This window comes from Ascidiella aspersa, chromosome 9 (genome assembly GCF_963924565.1).
Source record: "Ascidiella aspersa chromosome 9, kaAscAspe10.2, whole genome shotgun sequence".
Classification (NCBI taxonomy): Eukaryota; Metazoa; Chordata; class Ascidiacea; order Phlebobranchia; family Ascidiidae; genus Ascidiella; species Ascidiella aspersa.
In genome coordinates, this window is record NC_139455.1 from 16,384,671 (window position 1) to 16,410,090 (window position 25,420).

Genomic DNA, 25,420 nt, shown 5'->3' on the forward strand with positions numbered 1-25,420 from the left:
GAAGCAGCGAAAAGGTTTCCCAGATATTGCTGAATATTTTAGTCTGCTTTTTGCGACGAACTGTGGAGTCGTACAATTTTCCAATCAAAACCTGTAATGTAGATTTTACAATTTCTATACATTCTAAAGCAGTGTTTCGCAACCTTTTTTAGCTTGCGGCACCCTGAAGAAATTTTAAATAGTTCGTGGCACCCTTGCACGTATTTTTGCCGAGTGGTTAACTGTAACGTTACATTAAACGATATTGAAACAGCAAATTAACTGTGTAACAATGTTGAAAACACCTTTTCAATTTTTTGCACTTTTATCTTACACAAAAAATTGTATCAAAAAGCTTACCACAAAAGCAAAAATTAGTATCCCTAAAAATGTGAAATATTTGTCGGCAGATTCAGATGCAGATTTAGATTCAATTTATTTTTGTGGATGTTTGCAAACATTAAAAAACAAAGTAACATAAAGAATAACACAAGGACAGCGAAAGGACCGTTTGGTCATCGAGTCGACCTGCCCATAATCTTAAATGGCACCTTAAAGTGCCGCAGCATCCCTGGTGAGAACCACAGTTCTATTATGAAGCTAACTAAACTTCCCACTGGTCGCAGGAAAAGTCCGCGTGCCGTGGAAAACCAGCAGCGACGACCCCGAGTCGCCCTACGCCAACCTCTCCGGCATCGAGACGTTCGAAGACGGAGAAGAGACGTCGCACATCACCGTTCCTCTGCCCAAGCAACCACGTTATGACGACGAGGAACGCTTCGTCGTCTGGCTGGCGCCGCCCAAGACTAGCGAGTGCGTGCTGGGCGAGGTGGAATCCTGCCAAGTGGCTGTCGTCAACGACATCAGTAAGTTGTTTTTATTGTGTGATAACATGCGTGTAAACGGCTTTTCGATTGCCTGACCGACACGACACCAAGTGCGATTTTTCAGTTTTTTGCATGATAAATAGGTGGCGTTAAAAAGGAGTTAGCGATTCAGAGAAAGTTAGCGGATTTTAATTTTACTTCTTTGAAATGTGAATTTTTTGCTTCGAAATTTGACTTTGTTATTTTTGTCGTATTGGAAGTTTTGGATTTTTATAAATTATGCTGCTATAGGTTTTATGTTAAAACAAAACGCTACAAATATGTTTTTAAAGTTTTTATGTGCAGTACCAAACTGCGAACTATTATTATAAAAGTTTATCTGAAATAAACCTTTACATTGCTGTTCTTATATGCACCCGAATAGCCTTCCAACTAATCATTTTACAGTTCATTTAATGTTTTAGCGACCACGTCTTATATAATGACGCAAAATAGCTTGTTGTGCTGTCAATGGACAATAATAGACGACTCATTGCTTCTACTTGACTTCTCAGATCCAGGCATGATCACCTTCAGTCAGACCACGGCTCAGGCGCTACAGAGCGAGGGCAAAGTCCACTTGACAATCTTCCGATCCCAGAACACACAGGGAAGGGTTGTCGTGCCCTGGAAGCTAATTCCCGAAAGTCCCGATTCTGTATATGTTGGAGTAACTGGTAATAATACCATTTTTTAAACATTTATATTAAATGCTGTTTTTGTTTTCTTAAATTTTTGCTTTTTATAAGAATATCAAAGCTCATACAGAAGTAGGAATCATTTGAACTTTCTAATAACTCTTTATTCATTTTCAACTCCAGTGAAATGTACAGCGAAATACAATCTTGAAAATAAATAAAGAGTTATTCGAAACGTTCAAAATGATACCAACTCTGTATGGGCTTTGATATTCTTATTACGTCTTACTGCAACCTCCTACCATTATGCTGCAAAGTTGCTTTTTATGTTTCACGTTTAATATGAATTCAAGCTCTACTGTATAAGTTGAAAGCACACATTTACCGGAGCAGGTCAAATATAAAATACGTTTTCTTGCTTAACGTTGTAAAATTCGGTCTACTTAGAAATTGTTTTACCAGATGGACAGCAGTTAATTAGTTGTTATAAAATAGTACATCATCGTCATAATACTTGAACTTAGGTAAACTATGCACTTGCGTCGCCTCATAGCAGTAATAACCCTGAGTGTTCCCCAGGCGAAACCACACTTGAGGACGGCGAGGAACACGGAGCGGTGGAGGTCGCTCTACCGCAACTGCCACTCAGCAATCCGGCCGAGACGGTAACCGTGGCACTGGAACCTCCGCTGGCCAACCACGCCAAGCTGGCCGACGACGCCATGTGCACCACAGCCATTGTGCACGACCTAGGTACGTTGTCTACCGCAGACGCTTTGAGTGAAGAACAAAACGAAACACGAATATGGTAAAAAATCGGCCTTGTATTTTTAAAATGACTACATTTAATGGAAACTATGGAAGAAAAGATAGATACTAAGCGGGGTCCTAACTGCAACACAATATTTTTAAACTAAGCGACAAAAATGAAATGTAGATATTGTTACATTGATCCTGATTATTTATTTTTCCATTATACCTAAAATTTTAAGTAAAGCGTATCCACACAAGTTCAAAAACACGTTTGATTTTTTGTTGATTCGGAACAAGAATTTGTAGCTTTATACGCATACTGATGGCTGAAATTGACCCATAAAAGTTTGAAATTAAAGTGAAATGTTTTTTATCCATGTCGTATTGTTCTTTATAACTTGTGTTGCACGATGTAAAATGGTAACTAAACGGCTTTAAGGTAACGGGTCGTTTTTCAGGTTTGTTGTCCGATAAGCTCAGATTTAATTTAGCTAAAAACGTTTCTCAATAAAGATAATGCTCGTTATTGTCAAAACTGTAAATTCTTCTCTTTAAACATAATTGATCGATACGTTCGGTGTAGCCAACTTATATTTTTAAGCAACTTCACTGTGCTTACATGTTTTACTTATTCTCCAAAAGGCGAGGGCTTGATCGAGATGCGCTCGCACGAGCTGACGTGCAACAGCGAAGACGGCGAAGCACTTGTGGCTGTCGTCAGAAAACTAGGCTGCGATTTCCCTGCCGAGGTCACGTGGTCTGCCGAGGAGGGCGACGCGCTTTTTGGTCAGCACTTTGACGCAGAGAAAGGTAAAACGAAGACTAACGTTTCTATTTACTTTGTTGAATTGGAGAAAACTTGATTAAATGTACCCAGCCGGAAGGCTAAATCCAATCAAATAGAATCTATATAAAAGTACAACTAAAATTAATGGATGTTTACGAATAATTATGGGAAAATGGGTAACAAAAGATGGTACAATACAATCTATGTAATTACCAAAATGTGGCAACCTAGAACTGTTTCCGTTGATGTTCATCAAATAATTGTTACCACTCATTATATAACTATAGCCTTTCAAACTACATTTATTTCCTCGGAAATAGGGCTCCGAAAATATAGCGTTCATTCTCGGGGCATTGTGGGATTTTCTAATTACTTTTTGCTTCGTGCAGGAAAATTGAAATTCAAACCGGGCGAGGCAGAGCGCAGCATCCACATTCCGATACTGAATGACCCGAGTGGCGAGGCACGTCACTTCCAGGTCGTCCTGACAGGGGTCAAGGGTCGCGACAAGGTCGGCGAAAACGACATCTGCAAAATCAACATCGACAACGAAGCCAGTAAGTGTTTTCTCATCTGTAGTGATATACTTTGGTACACTATGTACGGATAATTGATAATGAATCGCAAAGATAAAAAGGTCGAGTAGATTGACAACATCTTGATTAAGACGTTTCGATACGAGCTTGTATAATCTTCAGTCTATCTACTCGACCTTTTTGGCTTTGCCATTTATTATCAAGCTATAGTGATACAGTAATACGAGTTCGTAAAATTTTGTTTTTTCTAATAAATCAAATTCGCCAGATGCTATAGTAAGGATTTTTGTAACATTTTTAAATCTTTTAAATTGTTTTCGTTGTGTTGAATACGACACCAAACATATCGTGACATTACGGGTTTAGATGTTGAGTTGGGTGGTAACATGTTGCGGAATACTGCTGGATTTTATTTTATTAACTTTATGTCCATCATTTTCACAGCACCGCCGAACGTGGTGAGTGACTTCGACGCCGACTTAAGCGGGCCCCAGGCCGTAAATACGTCTTGGCTTGCGGCCGAAGAAGGTGCGCCGGTGAAGGGTTACAAGGTTACCTACTGGAGTCGACCAGGCACCGTGAAGAGCCTGCGAGTCCCAGCCGAGGTAAAACTCTTGCGAGTCTATTTTGACGAATCCTACTGTATTCACAATTGCACACTTTTGTACGCTTGGGCTGTTACAATTTATTTTATATTATGTACTTATTACGTGTATTATAATATTATGTAATGAAGTTTTAAAATGGTATAATATGTAGTGTTTGTATTACTCGACTAGAGTTTTTTTTTTCGGACTATGGGTGTAATTTTGTATGCTGATAAGCTAGCTTATAGGATTGGACAAATCACATCAAGATTCCCATGTTTCTTCTTCTGTATGTTGCAAAATCCGTTGGGAAGCAATTTTGTAGGAATTAAGAATCAAGTAACAAACGTTTTTGAAGATGAAATACATGAAGTTTGAAAAGACAAAATCGAAAAAGTTTGTTATGTTTTCCGTATTCTCATTTAGGAAACATCGGCCGTTCTTGAGGACCTTCAACCCAACACTCCCTACCAAGTCAACGTTCGTCCTTTCAACGAGGTCGGGGACGGTCCCGCTTCCGAAACTTTGGTAGTGGAAACACAGCCAGGTAAAAACAGTTTTTTTTTTCAAACACAATGCACCACAATGATTGTAGATAGAACTCTGATGGAATAACATACGTTTTGCAATAAATATCGTTTGAATATAACAATGTAGTAAATGTTCCCGAAACTTGGAAAGCAGGAGTTAGATTTTAACCGCTAATGAAGATATTTAGATCATTTTCGAACACAATCAAGACAATATAGTTTAAAATAAAGGTAAACTAATGACAAACAAAACGGCTAACCTGAACATCGTTTTGCATTTTGTATGCCAGGAAAAGGGTAAAATTACTCCTAAAACAATTATAATATTAACAAGGATATCATTAAATTGCAGCGCCATAAATATTTCTCGAGCGATATCACACAAAACAAGGTCCAAGCGATACGATAGGTTTAATTGGATTATTGTATCCAAGCCTTACGAGACTTAATTTTGTGGCAGAGTTGCGCCTCGCCTACCAGACCCCGGTGCAAGTGAAGACCAGCCAGCAGGTGGTCGACCTCACCCTGAAGAGGAACATCAAGGAGTTCACCGACGTTGTAACGTGGAAGGTCATCAAGGAAGTGAGAAGGAGGAACAAGTCGGCTCCCAGCTCCACCACATCCAGCAGCCAGTCGAGCGGATCAAGGTGAGTTGATGTGACCACTTTAAACGGGATCTAAAGTAGAAGGCGTTTTATAATCAGGAGGGTTTGCCAGAATTGCCGTTGTAGCTTCGTTTGAAGTTTCTTATTAGACCATCAACATATTTAGCAACTGTGTAATAATGAGTTTCGACTACCAGGCAACCAGACTGAGATATGTTTAAAATTCATAACCATTAACTAGCAAAAGTTTCGACAGATCTTGGTAACATCATCCACTAATCAGATGTCCTATATTAATGTTACACTCTATTAAAATGAGGGATTGTTTAGATTAAAACAATTGTGGTATTTTCGCACTTTTTAAGTACATTTAAAAAGAGTTTATTGTTATCTTCGCTAAGGTGACAAAGGCAACAGTGAATTGCCACTGGCTCTACCTTATATAATGATACACCGCTTAAATATATAACGACGGTGATGTCCACAACTGCTGAACACCGCAAAGCTTGTATTTATTAACAACATTTGCCAAAATGATGTTGGCGAAAGCGAATTCAGTAAACGTTCCTAGTAGAAAGTATTAACAAACAATTATCGACAATAATAATAAAAAAAATCTGTATGCAACCTCGAGACAAAAAAACAACGCTTTCATCTTCGCACGATCAAAATGACACAGCACGAATAATTTCGATTGTTTTTTCGACGTAGCTCTTCAAGCTCCAGCAGCGACTCAACAACCGGTGCTTCCCCCGCCCCAGTGGTTAGCAGCGGCGAGCTGGAGTACGCCCCAGGGGCCGACACCGTCACCCTCCAGTTCCCTCTCAAGCAGGACATGCGCCACTCGTCGCAGCTCTATCGTCTGATCGTCCGACCCAAGCGAATATTTTCCGCCTCCGCTGAAGAGCAAGGGAGGACCCCTGAGCAACAAGAAGAGGAGGACGGAAAGGAGCGTCCTCTCGCCAACATCGAGCTCAACGTTATCAACGACACAGGTGAGAAACAAACTAAACACACTAAAATTCGACAAAAAAGTATTTCTTGAACAACCATTCAACAAAAAAGTGTTTTTTAAACAACTATATAAGCAGCCTTTGTGGTCGATTGAGTGAATAGGCGCTTGTTGATCAACTGTTTATGTTATTTATTGGGCGTCTGTGGATGTATTAGACTTAATTTGTATGATGGCCTTTTATTCGCGCTTGTATTCCTATAGGTTTTAATTTATTTCATTTCTACTCTGGCCTGACAAAGCACGGTTGTGCGAACGCTTGTCAAGCTTTTAATACAGTTTGTCGTTAAAGAGTGACAACTGATTCCGTTTATTAGGTGTGATAAGTTGTTACACACAGCTTTAAAAGGGATCATAATTTGCAGAAGACTTTCGTCGTATCAAGGGCACTGCTTTGACAAACCACATTTCCACCATGGAACTATACAAATTTTAATTGCTTCACGCGCATTTAGGTTACCCGGGTCGCGTGCGCAAGCCTTTTGCTGCTTCCATGAGTCCAAACGAGTGTACCGTGTCTTGGGAGCCTCCGGCCTTCGGTGGACCTGTCGAGGGCTACAGGGTGATTGCAAAATCTGACGGTAAGTTTAAATACGGTTGTTTGGTGAAAATTTATTAAAAGTCCAAGTTTACAAACTACTCTAAACCGTGAAAAAATAGATTCTTTTTGCAATTTATAAAGTCTCATAGGGTTTCAGATAAACACTTTGCAATTAATCTGTTTCGGTTAACTTAGGCTAATATTATCCAAAATTTATATTGTTTTGACTTAATCCACACCCGTGTGTGACAAATGCTGTATTTCCATAAACTGCGCAAGGTGATAAAGAAGGAAGCCTTAGTATAACTACAGATAAAATTAGCCAACGGAATCACAACGTTTACATTTACCCGACATGTTAGAATAAAAAACTCGTAGAATCCCTATGATTTGTTTATTATTTCGTTCACGCGTGGCCTCACATTTTCGACAGTAAGTAATATTACCACACCTCGAAACCATATTCAATTGACGTCACCAGATGCTCCAAACGCCGAAACGATGGTTGGCCCCGACGAGAGAAAGTTAACCATCACTGGAATGAAGCCCTCCACTAAGTACAGGGTGTTCGTCCAGCCATACAATAAGGTTGGCAACGCACGCCCGTCATCCACAGCGACCGTTGTCACACAAGACGGTGAGCGGCTTACTTTACCGGTTGTTTAGTATCTCGATGAAGAAAACGCAATTGATTGATTTGGAATACCTTTAAAATGCGTTCAGTTGCCTGACAACTTTTAGAAAAATGCATGTTTTTTAATTTAGAGTAAACCGCATAACGTTATCATGATACACACCGTTTCTTATGGTTATTTAAAATGAATAGCAAGATAATTAAAAATGGATAGATGACATTAAAAACTCGCGCGAAATTTCCGCAACTACTATAAACTAGATCGGGTAATAACAAAAAACTGCGATAATTAATCAATAACTTGTAACTTTTAAATCCGAATACGCATTTGTCCATTTTTATGGTCACGCCCAACGGATATTTGTGCCACGCCTACCAGAAACAACGTGGCCGTCCAGTGAAGTAACCCTATAGTAAGGGTTCTTACACTTTTTTTACCGCGAACCCCTACATTTTTTTTGCTCCGCGTGGACCACGGTACACAAGAAATTTTCACATATGACGTCACAATCAAATAGACATCAAAATTATGCTGATTTTTCATAAATTTACGTCAGAATAAAATTTGACTTTCAGAAGCATGCTCATAATTAAAATGGAGTCAAAAATACATTCAGTGCTAAACCGTTTAATATTTAATTATACTCTTTTCTTTGAAAAATAGATTACTTCTTGTATATACTAATATTTCAATCCATGGACCCCAGTTTAAAACAATCCATTGACCCCAGTTTAAAACCCCTGCCCTATAGCAATTCCTAAAAGCTCAATAGTCGACCCAGGCGGAGTTTTAACGTAATTCTCTCCTTCGCTTGTCCGACCCGCAGAAATGAAGATCGAGTTTACGGAGCGCTTCTTCTCGTTCAAGACCAGCGACAAGGTGGCGGTGATTCCCCTCAAGCGCCACTTCACGCGCGGTTACGCGACCCTGCATTGGAACGTGCGCTGGTGCAAGACGAGCGATGCCTCCGACGCTTCAGGATCCGACTCCGAGTCGGAGAGCGACGTAAGTTAAGGCCCGTTTACACTACAGCTGATCTGCATTACCAAGTATTTTAGTTCGACGAGATCGCTGTTCGGTGCTGAAATTTGCACCAATAAATTAAAAAAAACGATTTTCTGTTTAAAGGCCCGTTTACACTACAGCTGATCTGGGCGTGAAATTGCGTTTGTACTATTAACAATGCATAATCACTTTCACGCTTGGAATGGCTTTTGAGAAAAGCGTAAAAATCGCCCAAAGCCTAACTTTTTGCTAGCTGCACGGAGCTTGAGTTTAGCAAAGCGTGAAACGCTCGCCACAATAGAATTTAAATGTAAATACACTTTGCTCAGATCAGCGCAGCTGTAGTGTAAACGGGCTTTTAGACCTTCGGAACGAATATAGTTTTATTTTAAATTTATTGGTGCAAATGTCAGCACCGCGCAGCGGTTTCGTCGAAATAAAACACTAGGTAATGCAGTTGGCGGGATATCTCTCGCTTTAACCTTCTTTGGTTTTAATTTAGTTTGAAGGCCTGTCTTTTTTTGACACCCAACACAACGTAAATTTTGCGGTTTTGCTTAATTGGAAAACTTGAAACTCCGCAGGGTCGCGGTCGCGATTGGGCCTCGGGCTCCGTGTCCTTCCCGGACGGAGTCGACAGGTCCGAGGTTCGAATCCCGCTGCAGCAGGCAACGCCTGCACCTGTGTCGAGGAAGCGATCCTTTTTCTGGCTCCACGTGGTCGATCCCAACAAGAAGAAGCGTCTCGCTGCCATGCGATGCAAGCTGGTGGACGACAAGGGTATGACAAACTCGACCGTTGCACTAACAATACTGGGCAACACTGCTACTTACATGTATCTAATTGTAAACTATGTTTATAGCTAAGAGAATATAATAACTAGCTTTAACGGGGTACTTGTCTAAAATTTCCCCTTCTGATTGTTTTATACTGGGTAAATAAAAACAATGGTATGGATTTTGATACTTGATTTTCTCTAGTAAGCCTACACAGAAAAATGCTGTACTTTTCAAGGATGTTGTATTTTGGTTAAGTTCTTGTTTATTACGTGATGATTTTGTCGGCTATTTTCAGCCTACGGCTCGGTTGGTTTCAAGAACGCGATCGACACCCTTCGCGGCGTGTTCGACGCCACCGACGTCCTTGTCTTGCCCCTGACACGCTCCAACGGCTCTGACGGTCACGTGACTGTGGCGTGGGAGGTCGTGTGCCCCGACAGCGCCACCTATCTGCTGTCGGACGAGAGAGACGGGGTTGTGGCGCTTGTCGACGGCGACGAGTACTCTCACGTCGCGTTGAAGTTGAGTCCGTCGTGGGTGGACGATTTTCAGTCACGTGACCCGGTTGACGTCACTGTGGTGCTGACGTCAGCGGGTTTGGGCGCCAAGCTTGATGACGAACACACTCGCTGCGTTGTCAGCCTAGTCCCCGGTGAGGATCTTGATATTGGCAGGACTGTGTCGTATTGTTTGTCTGCATCTTGAGGCGACATATTCTACTTTCTTTGTCGTTCTTTCTGTTCAACACCAAGGTTTCTCAACCGTTCGCAGGAAATCTATTGTGAAGGTAACTTTGAGTTCCCACAGTGCCGATTGCACTATGCGAAGTTGCCATTTCGGTCCGTGTTTGGGACGCAAACGCCAGTTAGATTTCACATAGCTGCACCGGTTGAGAACCTGTTTCTTCCTTCTAATTATTGAACACCGGTCGTAATTTACCAACACGTCGGTGGAATTGAAACACTGCATGTCACTTGTCTGTTGTACAACCCTAATCGTAGGCTGTATGTCACTTAGTGTGTGGCGTAACATACAGCGAGTAACACTACAAGGATTTATTGCGTTACCTAGAAACGTTTCAAACCTTGGTCTAACCAAATGCGTGTGTGTGTGTGTTAGAATACGATTTATCTAACGTAACAGTCTTACATTTTACAGGCAACTCATAACAAATAACCAAATATTGTAATTCACTTCGCCGAACAGGGCAAAGTTACAATTTTGTACTGACAAAAACGTGCAACAAACGTAACACACGTGGCATGACACCCAGCATCTAATAACAGTTGGAAGGTAATACTTGACCTAATTAGCTGCATGCACCAATACGTGTAAAAAACGATTACTCATATATTTTTACTGTTAATTCGTATTTTGTCAAGCACACTAATTTCAATTTAAAGAAATAAATTTACATATGAGTTCACAAACTACAATACATTTTAATTTGGAACCATTTTCATTCAACAAACAAAAAATATTATTTACCCAAGTTTGCGATATTGTATTGTTTGTTCTCTAGAATGAGTGCAAAACGTAGCAGTAACAAAGTAACTTTTGCGTGTCTTAACAAAATAACTTTAGTATCTTGTAAGTTTGTTGTAGATCTGTTTTATATTTTGCTGTCAAACAAAGGTAACCATTTGTTCTGTCAACACACAACAAACAAGTCATATTTTTTATTTTCAGCCGAAAGAGGAATCATTTCGATTTTACCGAGGAAGCAAAGTATTAAATGGCCATTTAAAGATGACCGAGTGGTTTTTAAAATCGTCCGGGAAAATGGAACGTATGGACCCGTTCACCTACAATGGACCTTAGGGGCAAAACCGATTGAAACCTCATCACAATCCACCAGTAGCAGTTCCAGTAGAAGTTCGTCAAGTAGCGATAAAGAAGAAGCCATATTGGAGGGAATCTTTCGGCGCACCTACGGGGACATTAAAATCCCGAATCAAGAATCCGGCACCGAATTTTCTATATTCACCAATCCCGAAGTCGGTCTTGACGATGACGTCAGAGCGACGATCAAGGTCATTCCGATGACCCACGGAGTCATAATGAAGGAGGGGTCAAGTGCTGCGAACGTCAACTTCAAAGTGGAAAGAGGGCGGGTGTCTGTCCAACCAGTGCAGCCTGAAACTACTTGGCCTCCTAAAGATGGCCATCTCATCTTTGATGTACAGAGGGATCTTGGAACGTACGGTCCCGCTTATTTACAATGGAGTGTTGACCGTGCATCGGAGGGTTGCGATGAAGATTTGTTTGAAAACCTTTTTCCGCGTAAAGAAGGCGACATTCGAATCGCAAACCGGGAATCGAAAACAACGTTTGGAATTCCAATATCGAAAGATGACTACGGACCTCCAGACGATACTGATTTTAGACTTCACATAACTCCTGTTACAAGAGATTTGACTTTGTCTGATGATTCTCATGAAGTTTTATTCACCATCAAAAAACGTTTGCCGCCAGGTGAGCTGGGATTCGCAAAACAGACCTTCGTATATAAAACCCACGAAACAACTGCGGTTATTCCAATTGTAAGGGAAAACGGTTCAGGCGGAGAAGTTTCCGTCGAGTATTTCGTAAGGGGCGACACTGCGTTAGTGGGTGAACATTACACCGAATCCTGTTCACAGGGAGTGGTTTTGTTTGAGGATGGACAAACCGAAGGAAAAATAACTTTGGACTTGGTTCCAGAAGCACGATACAGAAACCCGGTCAAGCTTCTGATCGAACTCGGAGCCACAACTGGTTTTGCTGAAATCGGTTTGTACGAAACCGAAGTAACTCTCCTACCAACTTACGTCGAACCTCCTGGCGTTTTGGAACTGGATGATGGTTCTGATCTTGAAGCTTGTGTTAAAAATAACAGTGTTATTGAAATTCCAATTAAGAGGAAGGAAGGTGTACAGGGTACGGTGTCGGTGGTTTGCTCAACTGTTGATGATTCAGCAGTTGCTGGAACTCATTTTAAGCCTTTGCAAGAAAAGGTTGTATTCGAAGATGGAGAGACAGAAAAGAAAATAGACATTGAATTAGTGCAATCCAAGTATCGTAAGAAGCTGGAGTTTTCTGTTCTATTATCTCAAGAGGAAGGTGGGGCAACTTTATCTCCTGTGTTTCAGAAACGCATTGTGCTACTTCCAACGTATACAGAACCACCTGGAACGTTTGCTCTTCCAGATGTAGACAGCTCTGCTCTTCAAGTCAGCGCCCTTCATGACAAAACATTTCCATTGACAATTAAGCGAACTGGCGGAGTTGGCGGAGACGTATCAGTACATTATTTTACAGAAGACGGAACTGCAATTGCTGGGGAGCATTTTAAACAAAAAAGTGGCATCTTGGTGGTAAGCGACGGAGAAACGGAACAAACTGATGCAGTTGAACTCATCCCTTGTCAGTACAGAGAACCAAAGTATTTCTACGTTAACTTCGACGATCCAAAAGGTGGTGCTGAGTTGAAGGATTCGCAAATGAAAGTGATGCTATTGCCAACCGATAAAGAACCCGCTGGAATTCTCGGCTTACCTGATGAGGAATCCCTCTCTGCAAACGCACTTGAAGACGACACTATTGTTATACCTATTGTAAGAACAAAAGGCGTTGGAGGAGAAGTGAGTGTCAACATTAAAACGTCTGATGGCAGTGCCAAAGACGGCGTCCATTACACAGGAATTGACAAGACCATAACTCTAAGCGACCGCGAAGACTTATTGCAGCTTCCGATTGAGTTGCACCAACCTCTGTACAGCGATCCAGTTGACTTTATTGTGGAAATTAGCGAACCATCAGGTGGTGCTAAATTAGCTGACAACAAGATGGTGAAAGTTGTTCTTCATCCAACAGAAAGAGGAACCATTTCGATAACACCTAAGAAACAGAGCGTAAAGTGGCCTTGCAAAGATGATCAGATTGTCGTGGAAGTTCTACGAGAAAATGGAACATACGGACCCGTTGATATCAAGTGGACGTTGGATGAAAAGGCAAGAAAATACCCTTTAAATTCAAGCAGCAGTAGTTCCAGTAGTAGCAGCTCATCATCAAGCAGTGAAAATGACGATGGTAACCTTAAAACGTTTTTTACTCAAACTAATGGTGACAAGACAATTCCTGACAACGAATCAAGTGTCAGCATCAACATTCCGACTAATCACGACGCGGAACTTTCTGAAGACCTCAGAGTAACCCTCAACATTTATTCTATCACCAAAGGCGTCACCATGAAAAAACATGGAAAGTCTTCAAGAATTGATCTTAAGGCCGAAAGAGGTAAAGTGACCATCGAACCCACTTCCCCAAACATTACGTGGCCTCCTACAGACGGCGACGTTACATTTAAGGTACAGAGAAACCTGGGAACGTATGGCCCTGCTCATCTACACTGGAATGTTGACTGTGACTCAGAAAGCTGTGCAGAGGAACTTATCAATAGTATCTTTACCCAGAAAGAAGGGGATATCCATATCGCAAATGGAGAATCTAAGACCACGTTTAACATTCCTGTTTTAAAAGATGACTACGGACCTCCAGATGATACAGATTTTCGACTTCACATAACTCCTGTTACAAGAGATTTGACTTTGTCTGATGATTCCCAAGATGTTGATTTTACCATCAAAAAGCGATTTCCGCCAGGTGAGCTGGGATTCGCAAAGCAGACTTTCGAATGTAAAACCCAGGACGAAGCCACTGTAGTGATTCCAGTTATAAGGGAAAACGGTTCAGGCGGAGAAGTTTCCGTCGAGTATTTTTTAAGGGACGACACTGCATCAGTGGGTGAACATTACACCGAATCCTGTTCACGAGGAGTTGTTTTGTTTGAGGATGGACAAACCGAAGGACAAATCACTTTGGACTTGGTTCCAGCAGCAAGATACAGAAACCCGGTCAAGCTTTTGATCGAACTCGGAGCCACAACTGGTTTTGCTGAAATCGGTTTGTACGAAACCGAAGTAACTCTCCTACCAACTTACGTCGAACCTGCTGGCGTTTTGGAACTGGATGATGGTTCTGATCTTGAATTTTGCGTTAACGATAACAATGTTTTGGAAATTCCAATCAAGAGGAAGGAAGGTGTACAGGGTACGGTGTCAGTGGTTTGTTCAACTGTTGATGATTCAGCAGTTTCTGGAACTCATTTTAAGCCTTTGCAAGAAAAGGTTGTATTCGAAGATGGAGAGACAGAAAAGAAAATAGACATTGAACTACTCCAATCCAAATATCGCAAGGAGCTGGAGTTTTCGGTTGTTCTATCGCAAGAAGAAGGTGGGGCAACGTTATCTCCGGTGTTTCAGAAACGCATTGTGCTCCTCCCAACGTACATAGAACCACCTGGAACGTTCGCTCTTCCAGATGTGGACAGCTCTGCTCTTCAAGTCAGCGCCCTCCATGACAAAACGTTTCCATTGACGATTAAGCGAACTGGCGGGGTTGGAGGAGACGTATCAGTACATTACTGTACGGAAGACGGAACTGCAATTGCTGGGGAGCATTTTAAACGAAAAAGTGGCATCTTGGTGGTAAGCGACGGGGAAATGGAACAAACTGATGCAGTTGAACTTATTTCATGTCAGTACAGAGAACCAAAGTATTTCTACGTTAATTTCGACGATCCTAAAGGTGGTGCGAAGTTAAGGGATTCGCAAATGAAAGTTATGCTCTTGCCAACTGATAAAGAACCGGCTGGAATACTAAGCTTACCTGAAAAGGGTACACTATCTGGAAACGCCTTAGAAGACGAAAGTGTTGAAATACCAATCACTCGCACTAAAGGTGTTGGGGGAAAAGTCACTGTAAATGTTAAAACGACTGATGGCAAGGCAAAAGACGGCGTACATTACGAGGGAGTAGACGGGCAAGTTACATTGGCAGATCGGGAAAACTGTGTAAAGCTGCCAATCACCCTCCTTTGTCCTCTCTACCGCGATCCAGTGGACTTTACGGTGGAAATCAGCGATCCATCAGGAGGCGCACTACTCGCCGATAAAAACAGTCAATTGACGGTCGTTCTTACACCAACAGACACCGAACCTCAAGGCATGATAACGTTCGACGAGGGCGAAACTGGTGAAATCGCTGCCGATGCTAACGCCAGCAGTGAGGTCTCTGTTCCTGTTAAACGTATCGATGGTTGTGGCGGAGACATAGTGGCAATGTACAAGACAATTGAAGGGACAGCTACAGCCGGGAAACACTACGAACCAGTGAAAGGCTTGCTCACCATGAAAGATCGCGAGGAGAAAGCCACAATTGAAGTTCCTATACTCCTTGACCAACACCGCGACCAACTCGTGTTTAAATTGGCACTATTTGGCGATCCTGAAGACCCGGATAAAATGCAAACCAGCAAGATCGTTCTCGTTCCCACTGACCTTGAACCGACCGGTCGCATTGTATTACCTAGCAAGTTGGAGGCCAATGCCAATAACTCCAGCGTTATGAACGTGCCTATAAGTCGTGTGGACGGAGTAGGCGGTGAAGTGTCGGTCCATATCCGCACAAGTGACATTACAGCGCTGGAAAATGTCCACTATAAGCCCATCGACCGAACGGTAACGCTTGGAGACCGACAGAGCGAAGTACAGATTCCGGTCGAATTACTTCCAGCCGTGTACCGAAGTGATCTGGAATTTTGCGTCGAAATATCGCAACCTTCCAACGGCACTGAGTTCAGCGAGTGCAATAAGACCACAGTCACGCTCGCGCCAACCGATACTGAGCCAGAAGGAAGGGTTGTGTTTAAATCTGATGACGATAATGAGGGCGCAATATCGCGAAACGCAAATGACGCAAGTGAAGTCGTAATTGAAGTACGGAGAGTGGAAGGTTCGGGCGGCACAAAACAGGTGCAATTTCGCACAATAGACGGTACCGCCAAGGACGGCGAGCATTACGAGGGTCAAGCAGGGACCCTAGAATTAAAGGATCGAGAAGAAAGCGCCGCGCTTTCGATTCCGCTCGTGCACGCCTCGTACCGCGACGATTTGGAGTTCGAGGTGGCAATTTTGGACGCGGGCGCTCAAGAAAGGCACCTCACAGTCAAGCTTGAAGCGACGGACACCGAACCGGCGGGCGAGCTAGTTTTGCCTAAAGAAATCCAAGTACAAGCTAACATGGAGGACAGCAACACATTTGAACTGCCTATCAAAAGAGTCGGCGGAAAGGGCGGAGACGTCTCAGTGGCCATCAGCACTACGGACGGCACAGCCATCGACGGTGTTCACTACAAGGCCATTGACGGACGGGTGACGCTTAAGGACAGACAAGTGGACACTAAGCTATCCATCACCCTGCTCCCGGGAACGTACCGCGAGATGCTACAGTTCTTCATCGAGCTAAAGGACCCCGTTGGCGGATTTGTTCCAGCCACTCACGCCAGGTGCAAAGTTGTGCTGCTTCCCACTGACAAGGAGCCTTCGGGTTACCTGGCTTTTGCCAAATCTGAGGAAGTTCCAGAAGTGCGCGCGAACGCCCTGGAGCACGAACGCATTGAGGTCCCTGTGAGGCGCTTCGCTGGCCTCGGCGGCACCGCAACCGCGCGCTACAGGACTGTCGATGGAACAGCAAAGTCCTGGGAGCATTTCGAGCCGAGCCAGGGAACAATCGCGTTGGGCGACCGAGAAATTTCCGAAGAAATATCTATAACTCTATTGCCGGCCAGCTACCGAAAAGAGCTGCAGTTCCACTTGGAAATCGCAAACGACGACGACGGTGCGGATGATTGCAATGATGCGTCGTCGAAAATGCTGATCAAGTTGGATCCAACCGACACTGAACCACCAGGAGAGGTAACATTGCCTGACGACGACGAGCTTGAAGTGAGTGCCTTAAGCTGCAACAGCCTTGGAATACCAATCAGACGCAAGAAGGGCCTGGGCGGGGAGGTCTCAGTGCGGGTTCGAACCCGCGACGGAACGGCCAAGGACGGGCTGCATTACACCGGCATCGACCAGCGAATCGTGCTCGACGACCGCCAGGAGTTTTCGGAGGTTGTGGTGCCCCTGTTGTCGCTTCTATATCGCGACAGACTCAGTCTGGTTGTCGAGATTCTCGAGCCGGAAGGCGGCGTGACGTTGGGTGATGTGCAACACTCGTCGGTTACATTTCTACCGACCGATGACGAACCCACAGGTCAGTTGACGCTATGCGGCGATATGGACGGCGACGTCGTCGACGTGGACGCCACAACTACCAACATGGCCGTTGTGCCGGTTCGGCGCACTGGTGGAATGGGCGGGGGGGTATCCCTGCCTTATCGGACTAGGGACGGAACCGCCAAGAGCGGTACACATTACAAGGCAACCGATGGTGTTCTGACGTTAGGCGATCGCGAAACCGAAGGGAAGATATCGATTCCGCTTATCCCAGCCACGTACCGCGACCAACTTGAGTTCTACCTAGACACAGACGACGACAGCGGCGCCCAAGCTTGCGTATCCGTGCTTCTGCGGCCCACGGATAACAGTCCAAGGGGCGATCCCGCCTTCACGACAACAGACGGCGAGATAACTGTGGACCCCAAGAAAGTAGACCTCGTCGAAATACCCCTGAGCCGAGTTGGCGGTTTCGGCGGAGAACTCGACGTGACCGCGATTACTTGCGACGGCAGCGCCCTGGCCGACGTGCACTACAAGCCCCTGTACTCGGTCGTTACCTTTCCGGACGAAGAGACCGAATCTTCGATTTCTGTGCAACTGTTGGACGCCCAATACGACCAACCTTTGTGCTTCGAGGTGCACATAAACGGCGCCGACGAGCCTTCCGAGAAACTGAAGAAGCTCAAAGTCAACCTGCTACCGACCGTGGTCGAGCCCCCGGGGCGTGTGATCGTCGATGCTTCATCGCCCGATGAAGGACTGAGGTTGGACACCGAAGGACTTGACACGATATTTGTTCCGCTGACACGCGTAGAAGGGAGTGGCGGGGAAACACACGTCGATTACGAGACTAAGGATGGCAGCGCAAAGGCAGGTCAGCATTACGACCCCGTTCGGGGACGGGCAACGTTCGGTGACGGACAGGTCGAAACTGCAATCGACATCCCGCTCATATCTTGCTCGCGAACAGAGCCTCTTGATTTCACCATTGCTCTGCGCGGCGAAGACAACGATAACAATGACGGCGGTTATGAAGAGACGCGCGTCGTTCTGCTGCCCAACACTGAGCCCGAGAGCCACGACGTCGACGTTGACGCTACCTGCGTCGAAGCGTGCGTCTTGGACGACGGCGTCGCGCGCGTAACTGTGCGTCGCGGTGACGCAAAGTGCGCCAATGCCATCCCGATTTCGTACAAGACGAAGAACGGCAACGCCAAGGCAAGGAAGCATTATCAGGCGACGAGCGGGCGCGTCCAGATCCCATCGGGCGGCGATCAATGTTGCATCGAAATCCCGCTTAACAAACTCGACTACCGGCGCCCTGCCAACTTCTTTGTGCAGGTTAAGACGCAAACCAAAGTAGTGCGCGTTGTCGAGGTTGTTCTTCGTCCCACTGTGGAAGACCCGCCCGGCTTTCTCGAGTTCACGGCCCCTACTTTCGCGCACCCAGCTTTCACAAGCGACAGCGGCAAGCCGACCCTTTTGCTGCCGGTTGAGCGTACCGAGGGCACGGGCGGCGAGGTGTGCGTCGACTACTTCACACGCGACAACACAGCAATCAACGGGCAGCATTACGAGGAAGCGAGCGGCGCGCTGACGTTCGGCGACGGCGAGTCACGCAAGGAGCTTGCCATCGAGCTGCTGCCATTCGACAACTACACGAAGGACGTGTCGTTCGTGGTCGAACTGGGGCTAGCGACCGGCGGCGCCGAGGTGGAAGGAAACTACGAGACGGAGGTGACTCTCCTGGCGCCGCTTGACGAAAACGACCCAGGTGTGCTTGGGTTCGAGTCGCAACGCACAGTTGTGTCCTCAACGCGGCTGCAGCGTGAATCAGACCGACCGGTTACAATCCAGATCCCAGTGAGGCGCACACTCGGTTGTGGCGGCGACGTGAGTGTCGACTACTTCACGCGAGACAACACAGCCGTCGCCGGGCTCCATTACGCCGAGACTGAGGGCGAGCTTGCCTTTGCTGGTGGCGATGCCCGGCAACACATCGAGGTCGATTTGCTGCCAGGTGCGCACTTCGCCAAGCAGTGCTCTTTCACCGCGGAGCTGGGTGGTACGACCGGAGACGCCGAAGTGGGACTCTACGAGACCGAGGTCGTACTGAACGCGCTTAAAAGGCGAGATTCGTCGAGCAGCTCCAGCAGTTCTTCGTCTTCCAGCTCCTCCGGTTCATCCGACAGTTCCTCGAACTCATCGGACGACGAGGGCGTTTTCAGGAAAAGTTCCCGATCAAAGCGGGTCCTTACCAAGACCAGCCAGAGGTCGGTGAAAGTGCTTCAGATGGAAGAGAGAACGACCACCACGACTTTTCAGACTATCGAGACCTTGGAAACCCAGTCGGCCTCGAGATCGGTCGTCGTACAGCAACAAGAGCTCGACTTGGGTAAGATTAACAACATTGTCTGTTAAATGACCTTTATTTTGGTGGGGAACGAACGCTCGACAATGTACCTTTTCAATTGCCTCTCTTCTTATTTGAATATGCCATTTAAGTTGCGGGACTTCACGTCAGCTTTTTTAAAATATTCCTTTTAAATCTAACTATCACAATCGGATGTATAGAGAACGAAAAACCAGTAACCTATGTTGAAGTACGGCATTAAACAAAAATGATCCTCCTTAAAATATTACGCAGAACTGTAAAAATATATGGATAATTGTTTCAAAACGTTGCTACAATGCGCCCTACAACTGTAAAAGAGTTCAATATAAACTAATTTCTTCACGTTGTAAATCATGACTAACACAAACTTCGCAAGACTATACAAGAAAATTGTGCATTCCTGAAATATTCAAATAACAAGGCCTTGTAATTGCCGATGAAATAAGTTATTTGAATTGCTAAATCATGGCTATCAGAAAATGGCAAGAAACAAATACCCAATCCCGACGTTTTTCGTGTGGGGCCTTTTAAATTGACCGGGGAATGAGGTATTTAAATTGCTGGGGTCGACTTTTATAATAAAAGCGTTCGACTTTTATAATAAAAGCGTTCGCTTTTCCCGCAGGCGACGACACAGGAGGAGAAATCGGTTTCCCAGAGGAACAGCAGTCGGTTCGCGCCGGAGTGGACCGCGAGGCAGCCGTCACGGTCGCGCGCTCTTACGGGTTCAAGGGTCAGGTCACGGTCGACTGGTTTACGCGCGAAAACACGGCGGTCGAGGGCGTCGACTTCGTGCAGTGCGAGGGCCAGGTGACCTTCGCCCAAGGTCAAAAGATAGCCACTGTACACGTGCCGTTACTCGACGGAAGAGGAAATCGTGAGAGGGGCAGTTCATCCGAGAGGAGTTTTATCGTCGAAATGGGTGAACCAGATGGCGACGCCACCATGGGTCGGTATGAGACCAACGTGGTAGTGGTGGATCCTGATACGTCACAGTCCCCGCGGAAAGGTTTGCATATTTAAGCTTTTTGACAGGATACGTTGCACTGGTTACCAAGATTTAAAGTATATCGCCGAAACTTTGCCATTACGAATCGTTTTAGGTAGTGTTTGTGTTGCACAAGTGTGAATATAGTCCATAAATTAGAGTAACAATAAATACGCTGTAGCACAGGTCCTCTAAAACGATAAATACATTTTTTGTATACTTTTCTGTCTTTTATCCGCGGACACAACTGTGTCATAAAATACTATTTGGTGCTTGATTTATGTTTGGTATTTGGTCTAAATTTACCACCTATAGGCTTTGGTGTCAGCGTTTATTTTATTCTTTCGTTAACATCGATTTTGTTTCGCAGGCAAACATCGAACCTTCGGCGGCAGAAAAACATGATTACCTGCTCGCCCTTTTTCACTAATTTTCAATATATATTTCTTACACTAACTCGAAATGTTCCTTAAATAGCTTACTAATCAATATTCTTTTGTAGGATGTTTCTATATGAACTTTGTAATCTGTTCTCTACTTATATTTTCTTGCTTGCTTTACTAAGCATCTTTTCTTACAGCCTGTCCCCAGAAAGTCAACTTTATTTGAATACTTTGTCTAACTTTGAATGTAAAAAAAACTAACAGTTATATCGTCAGGGTAAACCTGGCTAAAAATCGGCATGTGATGCCGTAACTCTAACTTGTTTGTCGTTTGTAACGCAAAGTTATTTAACATTCCGGGCTGCTTACAACAGACAAGTGACGTGACTTTACATATAACACTTGACTGACGTGTATTGTTGCTCGCTCTTTCTGTTAACGACTCACACAAAATTCACGGCAAAAACACATTCTGAATCCCTGACTGGTGGTTGTCCCTGTTTCTCGATGGTGAGGTCTCTTCTACAATCTTGTTCCCGCTGTCGACTGGTATTTGTTGACTTATGTTTGTTTCAATTTATTATCGTCCGATAATATCTCGAAAAATGGGTGTCTTGTATCTGTGTCTGGCATTGTCTTTTTACCGAGTCGGAAGCATTGTGGGTTAAATTTTCCAAGTTTTAAAGATCCATTGTTCTGGGTAAAATGATACAAACGATTAAACATGTAAATATAAATTTAAACAGCTTTGAAGACATATCTTAGGACAATGTAGAAATCTTAAACACGTCTTTGACTATTTCAGCTCGCTTGGTGGCGCCCAAGAACGTGTCGGTTGACGTCACAGGAGCGACAAGCTTTAAGGTCAATTGGGAGCCGCAGGAAGCAACAGTTCACGAGTACTTGGTAGGTTAACGTTAGGGGTTTTGCAGTTACAAACGTTTTTTGCAGTAATAAAATCGAGTTCAAAATATGTTTTGCGTCATAACAGGACTACAACTAACGGTGTTTTTAAATTCATTGCTAATTCCGACAGCAAGTTACTGAGGATTCATATCTTAAAGCGTTTAGTGATTTTTAAACAGTTGGTGACATAGTTTGCTATTTAAATAGAAAACGTAATAACTCTTAATAAGAATATCAAAGCCCATACAGAAGTAGGTATCATTTTGAACGTTTCGAATAACTCTTATTATTGCAAAATTGTAATAAATTATCTTATTAAAATGTTTTAAATCGTGTTATACAAATAGGTCTGGTGCCAGTAAAAAGTACAAGCCGGCGTTCAAATGTTCATCAAACATGTCGCTGACAGTTCTTTCGCCCAAAATCGGAAACTATATAGAGCAGTCAGTTCAGTGAAATGGTACACACAACTAATAGGATGTATTCCGCATAAAAACGTTTCTATTTGCAAGCGTACATCAAATCCGTAACACTGTGTAGCCGATGACAAACTGAATGTGTAAAATATGAAGATATCTCCTCGCCCTTACACGTAAATGACGACAATGGCTTCAAATGGGAGCAAATATTTTTTAGGCTTTCCCGTCAAAGTCAGTCATTAATAAGTTCTAGTCTTTTAAAGAATCATTCTATTTGAATAAGAGACTGATGATGCCTTATTTTGGGGCGAAATATATTTCTCTTTCAAAGGACTAGAACTTATTAATGACTGACTTTGACTAAGACCAAAGGAAAGTCTAAAAAAATTCACTGTGTAACCGCGTCGCTAATCGTTGCACAGGTTTCGTACAAACGAGCTGGAGACGCCGATGAACCTCACCGCTACACAGTGCCACCTAGCGATCACGAGTTCAAGGTCGACGGCCTTCTGCCCGAGTCGGCTTACGCGGTCGTGGTGTCAGCGCTGGGCGAAGGCGGCCAACAAGCGTCGAGCGATGTGATCGGCTGCAAGACCCCTGGGAAAGGTAAATTACATAACTGTTTTCTACCAACCCGATGGTAGAAAAGCTGATCTTGCAATGCAGGATATTTGCAAGTTGTGAATACCAGACAATCCAGACATATTTTGTTTGTAATTCAAAATTTCTTAAAAGCGGCACAAGTTTTCTTAAGAACGCTTCTCTTAAAACCGTATTGTTTTATAAGCTTTTGAACACAAAAGTATATATTAACTATTTTATCGGCGAGTTCAACACATTTCATGAAACGATTATCTAATTTTTAAGCACATATGGCAGAGCCAAAGAAGTTGACATTCAGCAAGACCCTACAGTGTTAATTAAAACGATATATAAAGCGTCACTCTAGTTGCCCACGCTACGGTTTTTGTCGAAGAGTTTTTTTTTCGACAACGTTAGACCAAGATGCCAATTGTGTTTCAAACGCAGTTCCTGGACCTCCGAACAGACTTGCCTTCCAAGTACTATCCCCGACCTCGTTACATTGCTCGTGGGGTGAACCTGCCGAAACGAACGGGCTTATCACCGGTTACGAAGTACTGTACAGGCCTTCTGGTAAGTGTACCTTTGGAAACATTTTTATTATTGTAGGTGGTGTACAGGGAATTTCCTTTTTTGAGTATTGTTATATTACGTGCTTAGGAGATAATGAAACTCGGGATCTAGTAGACATAGCGGTGTAACCTACGTATTTCCAGGATCGCTCTACAAGCATATTGGAAGGCAGATTATTATTTTACAATAAGTTGTAATTCAGCTGAAGGCTCTGCACCTCTGTTAAATATATATTGGTAAAAAAACTGAAGATGATATAAGCTCGTATTGAAATGTCTTAATAAAGATGATGTCGATCAACTCGACCTTATTGGGTTTGCAATTCATTATCAAGCTACATTACAGATTCGTACAAAGTGTACCCAAATATTTGTTGGTGTAAAAAATTAATGTAAGGGTTCACCAAAAAACTGAAAAAAACAAATAATGTTGTAGATCAAATAAAATAGTTCATTGAAACAACACAAGCTTCTTCACACATTTTCAGTCGGCATACTTCAACTAAATATGTCCTGTTTCGATTGCAATAAAATTGCACGAAGCCTTGAGCCACCCTTGACAAACAAAACAACAAAAATACATGTAATCTTCCCAGACGACGACCCCAACAAAGACGAGCCGCCGATCATGGTTCGCATCCCAGACGGACACTACCGCTCCTTGCTGGTGGAGGAGCTTCTTCCGGACACCTCGTACGTGTACAGCGTGCGCGCCCAGAACAGGGCCGGCACCGGGCCGCCCAGGGACGCCACCATGAAGATCGAGAGGGTCGGATCCCGGCCTCCTTCAGGTAATTATGCCGAACCGAGTTTTTGTGGTGTTTGTTTTATCAGTGCGTTAGCTTTAGTCATCAGTTTTTTTATGTTGGCATATAGGTTTTAATTTTCAAAGGTAAAGATGCAATGAAGTTTGTTTATAGTTATTGTGTTTTTGGTAAGCGCTGGTCAATTGTCGTTATTTGCCTGGATAAAGCGCTACCTTGATTATCACACTCTCAAAAACGTCGCAAATATAAAAAAAAATCATTATGATCAGAATACGCCTCAAATGACTTCATCTAAATTAATAGGTTTAGAGCTTATGGTGAAACTAAATCTTACCTCATGCCTATTTGAGATTTTAAATTTTAAATGTAGCTTTGTATATGTAAACAATTAATTGAAGATTGTTAACTCACCCTAAACGACAAGCTTTTTGCGCAGCCATCTTTCTGGACGAGGAAAACATGAAGGCAGTTCAGGAGCAAATCCGCTTGGAAGAAGCGGTGAGGCTTGCCAACCGAAGCATCAGCAGCAGCAGCGACGGACAGTCGCACGACGGGGGAACCAAGGTATATCGAAATCTCTTGCAATGTCATTGTATCACAGGTTGCAGCTGAAATTCAAAACGCGTTGAAAGTGTAAAACAGTTGAAAGCTAAGTATCGATAAGTTTTAGAATGGCTGAGAAAACAAACTTAAACCGCAGTGAACCACAGGTTATTTTACGTTCCTATTAAAAACTTGGAAGTTGTAGTATGTTTGACCTAATTTGTTTGGTGCACACCCGTATAAGTAGCTGCCGTATGTGTGTGTGTGGCAGGATACACTTCTTATATACTCGTCAATATACGCTAGTTAGTCTAGTTCAGCACTGTTTATAAATGAACTTGATATGCGGCTCACATTGTAAACACATTTCGGCTATGTGATTCTATATTTAGAAAAAAAATTTGCCGACAAAGTTTGTCAAAATAATTCGTCTAAAAGTTCAAGACGATTTTCAACACTTTAACGCTGTTGAGATCGAAACTTCAAAACAATATCTACAGTTTCTCA

General features: G+C 43.7%; 1 protein-coding gene across 5 annotated transcripts in view; it reads left to right on the forward strand.

The window, feature by feature from the left end:
* LOC146133255 (uncharacterized) overlaps positions 1 to 25,420 on the forward strand; it is an 85,200-nt gene that overhangs the window by 52,968 nt on the left and 6,812 nt on the right. For 3 of the 5 annotated variants that reach the window (XM_083396766.1, XM_083396768.1, XM_083396767.1), the window contains 21 exons: positions 606 to 845; positions 1,361 to 1,522; positions 2,063 to 2,236; positions 2,879 to 3,046; positions 3,413 to 3,580; positions 4,004 to 4,164; positions 4,573 to 4,693; positions 5,137 to 5,323; positions 5,993 to 6,276; positions 6,749 to 6,874; positions 7,316 to 7,471; positions 8,296 to 8,474; positions 9,059 to 9,254; positions 9,549 to 9,905; positions 10,943 to 19,753; positions 20,379 to 20,762; positions 21,930 to 22,030; positions 22,872 to 23,055; positions 23,479 to 23,604; positions 24,200 to 24,394; positions 24,807 to 24,934. In XM_083396766.1, the coding sequence (XP_083252892.1) occupies positions 606 to 845; positions 1,361 to 1,522; positions 2,063 to 2,236; positions 2,879 to 3,046; positions 3,413 to 3,580; positions 4,004 to 4,164; positions 4,573 to 4,693; positions 5,137 to 5,323; positions 5,993 to 6,276; positions 6,749 to 6,874; positions 7,316 to 7,471; positions 8,296 to 8,474; positions 9,059 to 9,254; positions 9,549 to 9,905; positions 10,943 to 19,753; positions 20,379 to 20,762; positions 21,930 to 22,030; positions 22,872 to 23,055; positions 23,479 to 23,604; positions 24,200 to 24,394; positions 24,807 to 24,934 (12,608 nt within the window). Of the gene's footprint in view, positions 1 to 605; positions 846 to 1,360; positions 1,523 to 2,062; positions 2,237 to 2,878; positions 3,047 to 3,412; positions 3,581 to 4,003; positions 4,165 to 4,572; positions 4,694 to 5,136; positions 5,324 to 5,992; positions 6,277 to 6,748; positions 6,875 to 7,315; positions 7,472 to 8,295; positions 8,475 to 9,058; positions 9,255 to 9,548; positions 9,906 to 10,942; positions 19,754 to 20,378; positions 20,763 to 21,111; positions 22,031 to 22,871; positions 23,056 to 23,478; positions 23,605 to 24,199; positions 24,395 to 24,806; positions 24,935 to 25,420 lie in introns of those variants that run through there. The other 2 variants (XR_014501657.1, XM_083396769.1) reach the window with 2 other exon arrangements.